Genomic DNA, 7,175 nt, shown 5'->3' on the forward strand with positions numbered 1-7,175 from the left:
CAGGTACACCTCCAATTTACTCAAATGATGTCAATTAGCCTATCAGAAGCTTCTAAAGCCATGACATAATTTTCAGGAATTTTCCAAGCTGCTTAAAGGCACAGTCAACTTGGTGTATGTAAACTTCTGACCCACTGGAATTGTGATACAGTGAATTATAAGTGAAATAATCTGTCTGTAAACAATTGTTGGAAAAATTACTTGTCATGCACAAAGTAGATATCATAACCGACTTGCCAAAACTATAGTTTGTTAACAAGAAATTTGTGGAGTGGTTGAAAAACGAGTTTTAATGACTCCAACCTAAGTGTATGTAAACTTCCAACTTAAACTGTATCATCTCCATCACATCATCAACTCTCACCTAGGGTTTTAGCCCTCCTCCTTGGCACTCTGTGTTTTGTGTTATAAGATGATAATGAGATGCTAATAATACTTTTGATCCTGAAGAAGTGAGTATGTCAGAGCAGCAGGGAGGGAAGACTGTTTCTATTGAGGCCTGGTTTACAGATTATTACAATAATGTCTGACTTCTATATATGTGTGTGTGTGTGTGTGTGTGTGTGTGTGTGTGTGTGTGTGTGTGTGTGTGTGTGTGTGTGTGTGTGTGTGTGTTTGCGGGCGTGTGAATACCATTGTTATCGTCTCTGAGGTTTTGTTACATGGGTCCAAGCCTCACACTCAGGTAAACACCAGTACTGACGACAATCTTATTTGATCTGCTACTTGTCAACTTTCAATCTTATTAGTTAATGATGTTCATATGATTAGTTCATAAAAACATTCGTGTTGAATCTTATTAATTGATCATGTTCTAACATTCTAGCTTATTAGTCCTTTTGAATATTCAGTCTCACGTTGTGAATCTATACCCATTCTCACATGATTACCGTAATTTCCGGACTATTAAGCGCACCTGAATATAAGCCGCACCCACTGAATTTAAAAAAAAATTATACATTTGAACACAAATAAGCCGCAGGTGCCTACCGGTACATTGAAACAAATGAACTTTACACAGGCTTTAACGAAACACGGTTTGTAACAAAAATAAATAGGCTTTAACGAAACACGGCTTGTAACAAAAATAAATAGGCTTTAACGAAACACGGCTTGTAACAAAAAATAAAAAATTAGCAGTAAGCTTTAGTTGTCTTTTTGCACTGAGTCAATTCCTCACGCTGCTGTTTCCAACGTCTTATCATCGACTCATTAAGACCAAGCTCCCGTGCAGCAGCTCTATGTCCTTTTCCAACAGCCAGATCAATCGCCTTCAACTTGAAAGCTGCATCATATGCATTTCTCCGTGTCTTGCCATGATGAGGGTGACAAAAGGACTACCGTAATCAGAATGATGGGAAGTTTGAGAGCGCTCGATTTAATCTAAACAGTAAACAAAAAAGTTGTTTGACCGTAACCCGTTCGGCAATTTCATTGGTCTAATGAAAGCTTCATGCCGCCAAAAAACTGAGCACGTCACAGAATGTTTAAAAAAATAAAAATAAATTGAAAGCGGGAAAAATCCATATATTAGCCGCGTCATTGTTTAAGCCGTGATGTTCAAAGCGTGGGAAAAAAGTTGCGGCTTATAGTCCGGAATTTACGTTTGCCTGTTCTACTCTTCACTGGACTGCTTGTCCCACAGGGATGTATATACACAACCAATACAATACACACACACACACACACACACACACACACACACACACACACACACACACACACACACACACACACACACACACACACACACACACACACACACACACACACACACACACAGCATTAAACCAGAGAATGACTTACAAAATAAGATATTTATCAGAATATTAATTTGTTTTATTATTACTGATTGTTGTAACATCTCTTCCTTCCCCTCTCTCTGAGGGCTGTGACACGTGGTGACCCACTGAGACTGTCCTCTAAGTGTCGCACCATATTTTTGGAGTACAGATGAATAATGGATATGAGTATATAGGTGATATATAGATTTAACATAGAAATAATGGGCAGTGCTGATGTGTGTATTTATACAGAGGGGAGGAAATTGTATTTAACTTGGACAAGAAAAAAAATCGATTTGTTTTTCAGACTATGGGGGCAACAGAACCCCACTGTTACCACGGGAGACAAAACAGGCAGTCCAGTTACCATGGAAACACACACAGAGATGACACATCTACATGATGACATCACTAAATGATCATAGAGTTATACTGTGGCTGTGATCGTGCTAGCGTTAGCATTAGATGGTTTAGTGGAAAATAAGCAGGAATCATAGTAGACATTTTAGCATGTTCTAAAGCCCTAACATATTATCGCCCTAACCCTAACCCTGAGTCTGGCTCACCTGTCCTTCTTGGAGATGTGTCCATCTTGGAGATGTGTTACACTATTGAGCACCTGTGCACCGACACACTTATAAAGTATTTACTAAGAGAATATCATGTTTATAACAATTACAGTGTTTACTAATGGAATATTTCTAAAGAATTGTTTGAAATTAATAAAGAATAAAGTAGTTTGTACTCTGCCTTGAGTCCTCTGTGTGTGTGTGTGTGTGTGTGTGTGTGTGTGTGTGTGTGTGTGTGTGTGTGTGTGTGTGTGTGTGTGTGTGTGTGTGTGTGTGTGTGTGTGTGTGTGTGTGTGTGTGTGTGTGTGTGTGTGTGTGTGTGTGTGTGTGCGCGTGATACTGTACACACAGTTTCTCAGACTTTCTCAGGGTGTAATTTCTTGTCCACTAAACAGCTCACAGTGCACAAGATGACAGACAGACAGATCGATAGATATGCAGACTGATAAGACAGACAGGTGAGTAGGGGAGTTGATTTTACTCCACAGATGTAGAACACAGAGAAAATACATCAAATAAACCATAACACCCCACAAATATATTATCCCCCAAACACGATGATAGTAACATAGTAACACGTGATATAAACAAACATATGAACACAGTGACAACACTATTTGGCTGAACAACTTAAATGTACAAAAACATGATACAAGAATATAATAAAATACACAGTGGTATGACTAGTGCAAGATACCTGTGTATCTACATGTGTGATATATATAGCCTATATATTAGGGCTGTCAAATGAAGAAGAAAAAATGTAATTGCGTTAATAGCAGGATTTGCTGTGATTAATCGTCATTGCTAAAATTGGGCTGTAATTTAAGATTATTCATACAAAAAGCATTACAAGAATATTTACGTCTTGATTTTGTCCAAAGTAACAATAATTAAAATCAGGTAAATTGATAAAACACACGTTCTTTAACCTCAATGTCAACTTGTTTGGACATCGCATTGTGGTTTTTAGCTGTATGCATGATGTATTTTGGATGTTTTCAGTCTATTTTGAACACTTTCAGACATGATTAAACGTGATACAAAGAAATGTGTGCACTAAAATGACAAGAAATTAACTTGAGTTAACTGGTTAACTCTGACAGCCCTACTATATATACACATGTATCTCCCACTCTTTCTTTTCTGCCTGTGGACATAGAAAAGATGCAGGGCTCCAAGAGGGCTGCAATGGTGTGTTGATTCAGGCCAGGGAACCACCAAGTTTCTGTTGTGTGGTTTTGACTCTCCTGCCAAAAAAGGGCAACTTCTCTCCTTCCTCTCTCTCTCCCCCTCTCTCTTTCACTCCCTCTATCTCTGGTGGACCAATCCATCTGACAAACAGTCAGTATGTCCAGGATTTGGCCCCATGACTCAGGAATAGGTGTGTTTATCAGGTGTGAAGTTGACTGAGAAGTTCTCAGCCTTTACATCGTAGTCTCCTCCCATTCCAGTTCAACATCACCTGCAAGAGAACAAAAGAGATGTGAAATGTGCGTTTATGTGTGTCTGCTAGCGTATGTGTATGTGCGTCCGCTCACCCTCCATAGCATCCAGTGAGTCCATCTTCTCAAGAGCAGAGTAGTTAACGAACCAGATGGACTGGCTGTTTCCTTTACTGTTCAGCAGGTCCAGAGTACTCTGGTGTAGGAACATATACTGGGCCTGGGGACATGCATACACTTGGTAAGATTATGTCAGGCTCTCTACAAGTTTGAATAGATCAGGACAACAGGAGGAAACTAGATCATACTATAAAGTATCATATCCATATCACAGTCAGAATATTTCATTATTTTATGATACATTTTGTATAAAGACATCTTTCTCACCAGGTTCTGCACCATACACATCCTCTCACTGCGTAGTTCAGCCACCAGACCATAGATGTCCACAAAGTCGTGATCACTGACGTGTTGAATTAGGTGGTCCAGCGCTATAAACACTCCTGTCCTGCCTACACCAGCACTGCAATGCACCACTATAGTGGTGTTCTCATGCCTGTTGGCTCTGATGGCTCGAACAAACTGTATGAGTGTGGTGCTGGACTCTGGTACACCATGCTCTGGCCAGGAGGTGTAGTTGAAGTGGTGAACCACCATGAAGTCCCCATGCTAGGGAGAGAAAGAAAGAAAGAGAACAATGTTTTTATTATCAAGAGGGAAACTCTGTAAACGTAGTTATTCTGGGGTTCTCAAATATATGTATGTATGTATGTATGTATGTATGTATGTATGTATGTATGTATGTATGTATGTATGTATGTATGTATGTATGTATGTGTGTATGTGTGTGTGTGTGTGTGTGTGTGTGTGTGTGTGTGTTACCCTCTCCACTTTGAGAGCTCTGACGGTCCAGTCAGGATAGACGTCCTCTGTCAACTTGGTGATGATGATGTCCCCAAATACTGTGACCGGCTTATTATCTTCTGGCCAGTACTGGTGACACCGGATCTACACACACACAATTGGTGACAGCGGATCTAAACAGACATTCAACCCTGACACTACTAGAACCTTGGTCCAGTCCTTACCCTTCCTTTCTCATAGCACTGTGTGAGCATAGCAATGGTTTGTGTGCGAGTCTCCCAGATCATCCTCCAGAAGTCAGCCACAGTACCGGGGAGAGGACCCTGGGTCGCTATGAACTCACTGGGACACAGATAGCCCTATTGAGGGAGAAGGAGATGCAGCAAGAGAGAGAATATTATAGTCAGAACAGTGGAAAGTCACAAGTCTCCAGTTATTTTTTTGTTATTTTTATTACATTTTTTACTTTTACCCCCTTTTCTCCCCAATTTCATCATATCCAATTGGTAGTTGCGATCTTGTCTCATCGCTGCACCTCCCCTACGGACTCGGGAGAAGCAAAGATCAAGAGCCATGCGTCCTCTAAAACACGACCCTGCCAAGCCGCACTGCTTCTTGACCCGGAAGCCAGTCGCACCAATGTGACGGAGGAAACACCGTCCAACTGATGAGCGTCCAACTGATCAGCTTGCAGGCACTAGGCCCACCACAAGGAGTCACTAGAGCACGATGAGACAAGGAAATCCCAGCCGGCCAAACCCTCCCCTAACCTGGACGATGCTGGGCCAATTGTGTGCCGTCCCATGGGTCTCCCGGTCACAGCCGGTTGTGACACAGCCTGGGATCAAACCCACAAGTCTCCAGTTTTGTAGTAAACACAAACATTGGAGTGTTTAGATTGCAAGGTTCAAGAGATGATGACATGTTCCCTAAAAGCATGAGTGTTCTCTTTCCTGTGTGTGTGTGTGTGTGTGTGTGTGTGTGTGTGTGTGTGTGTGTGTGTGTGAGAGAGACTCACTGAGATGAAGCTAGCGTTGATGTAGTCAGATCCAGGCAAGCCAGGTTCAGACAGCAGCTTAACACGGTTGTTGTTGTCTGTAGAGGAGAGAGTGTGTTAGGCTGTGTGTGTTTGTTATGCTTAGTGTGTGTGCATGCATGTGTGCTCATACAGGGTTTGATGTTAGTGAAGCGGTTCGTGGATCTGTTCCAGGGAAGGTCAGCGTCTGATGTAGCCAGGTCGTGCAGCAGTTTGGGTAGCTCCTGGAAAGGACAGGGTTAACACTGTCAGACTACACACAGAGACACGCACATACACGCAGGCGCGCACACACACACAGGTTTTCACAGGGGTCAGAGGTCAGAGTTACATACTGCAAACTCTTCCTGGAACTTGGCGTTCTCGTTGGCACACAGATCCTCTACATGCTGCAGAAAAGACTTCTTATTGACCGGCCTGAGAGACAGAGAGAGATGGGGGTAAGAGAAATCCTTCACAGAGCAGCAATCCACATCTAACTAGTATTGCCAAGCAAATACAATCACATAGCACAACATACACACTCATTAGGTGACTTACTTGAGAGACTTTCTGTAGCTGAGAAGTCTGAAACAGAGTTGACAGAACAATGTGAGTCACACTAGCACACTGTGAGTACGGCAGACTCTACTTTCCATTACTCTCCAGTTACAGACTCACACACTGAATCAATAACAGCACTTCACTACGAAACTAAAGCAATGAGAGAGACAACAACACACTGCAACACACACATGGAGAGCTACAACACACTGCCTACAGATGTAGGATCTTAATTTGAGCCAGGAAAATAATCCTGCAGATACAGAAAATGTGAATTATTACGTGGATTATAATTAATGGACATTTTTATAGGGGTTGATAGACTTTTCATTAGGGCAAATCAAGTCAGAGATGTAAAAGTGGAAATTACAAACGTTTTTAAAACTAAAATACACTACAAGTTTGCAGCAACAAAAGAGTGATCAAATGAAGATCCTACATCTGTAATACCAACTTACTGGATGACAAATATCTCCTTCCGTCTAAAGAAGAAGGAGGAATACCTGGAGAGAGAGTGTGAGAGAGGGGTTAAAGTGAGAGAGTGGGCAGACAGCCATGTGTGTGGTTGTGTGATTGTGAGTGTGAGTGTGTGTGTGTGTGTGTGTGTGTGTGCTAACAGTAGCCAAGCACAGTCTGTAGGCATGCAGGTAGGTCGGAAGAGTGTTAGAGGTAGAGTGGACATAATGTTACAGAGGGTGAACCTTTGTGATGGAGTGATAGAGAGGGAGTGTGTATGTGTGTGTGTGAAGAAACAGACACGCACACGTAGGCACACACACACACACACACACACTGACCGGTGTAGCTTCTCTTCCTTCAGCTCCAGGTCGGCCACAGCGATCATCTGATCCAGTTTAAACTTGGTCTCTATAATCTCCGCCTCCCGGGGAGAATAGGTCCCTCCCTCCTTCTGACGCTGACGGATCCTGCCATT

At 42.1% G+C, this 7,175-nt stretch overlaps 1 protein-coding gene across 1 annotated transcript in view; it reads right to left on the minus strand.

Moving 5' to 3' along the window:
* Positions 1 to 2,812: 2,812 nt before the first annotated feature.
* Positions 2,813 to 7,175, minus strand: part of LOC115196699 (phosphatidylinositol phosphatase PTPRQ) — a 41,277-nt gene continuing 36,914 nt past the window's right edge. Inside the window, exons 39-49 of the mRNA XM_029757538.1 lie at positions 7,039 to 7,167; positions 6,700 to 6,744; positions 6,239 to 6,265; positions 6,034 to 6,115; positions 5,832 to 5,922; positions 5,681 to 5,757; positions 4,887 to 5,021; positions 4,681 to 4,806; positions 4,186 to 4,467; positions 3,895 to 4,018; positions 2,813 to 3,818 (exon numbers count right to left, since the gene is read on the minus strand). Of these exons, the coding sequence (XP_029613398.1) occupies positions 3,781 to 3,818; positions 3,895 to 4,018; positions 4,186 to 4,467; positions 4,681 to 4,806; positions 4,887 to 5,021; positions 5,681 to 5,757; positions 5,832 to 5,922; positions 6,034 to 6,115; positions 6,239 to 6,265; positions 6,700 to 6,744; positions 7,039 to 7,167 (1,156 nt within the window). The 3' untranslated portion in view covers positions 2,813 to 3,780. The remainder of the gene's footprint in view (positions 3,819 to 3,894; positions 4,019 to 4,185; positions 4,468 to 4,680; positions 4,807 to 4,886; positions 5,022 to 5,680; positions 5,758 to 5,831; positions 5,923 to 6,033; positions 6,116 to 6,238; positions 6,266 to 6,699; positions 6,745 to 7,038; positions 7,168 to 7,175) is intronic.

Source organism: Salmo trutta, chromosome 7 (assembly GCF_901001165.1).
Source record: "Salmo trutta chromosome 7, fSalTru1.1, whole genome shotgun sequence".
Taxonomy (NCBI): Eukaryota; Metazoa; Chordata; class Actinopteri; order Salmoniformes; family Salmonidae; genus Salmo; species Salmo trutta.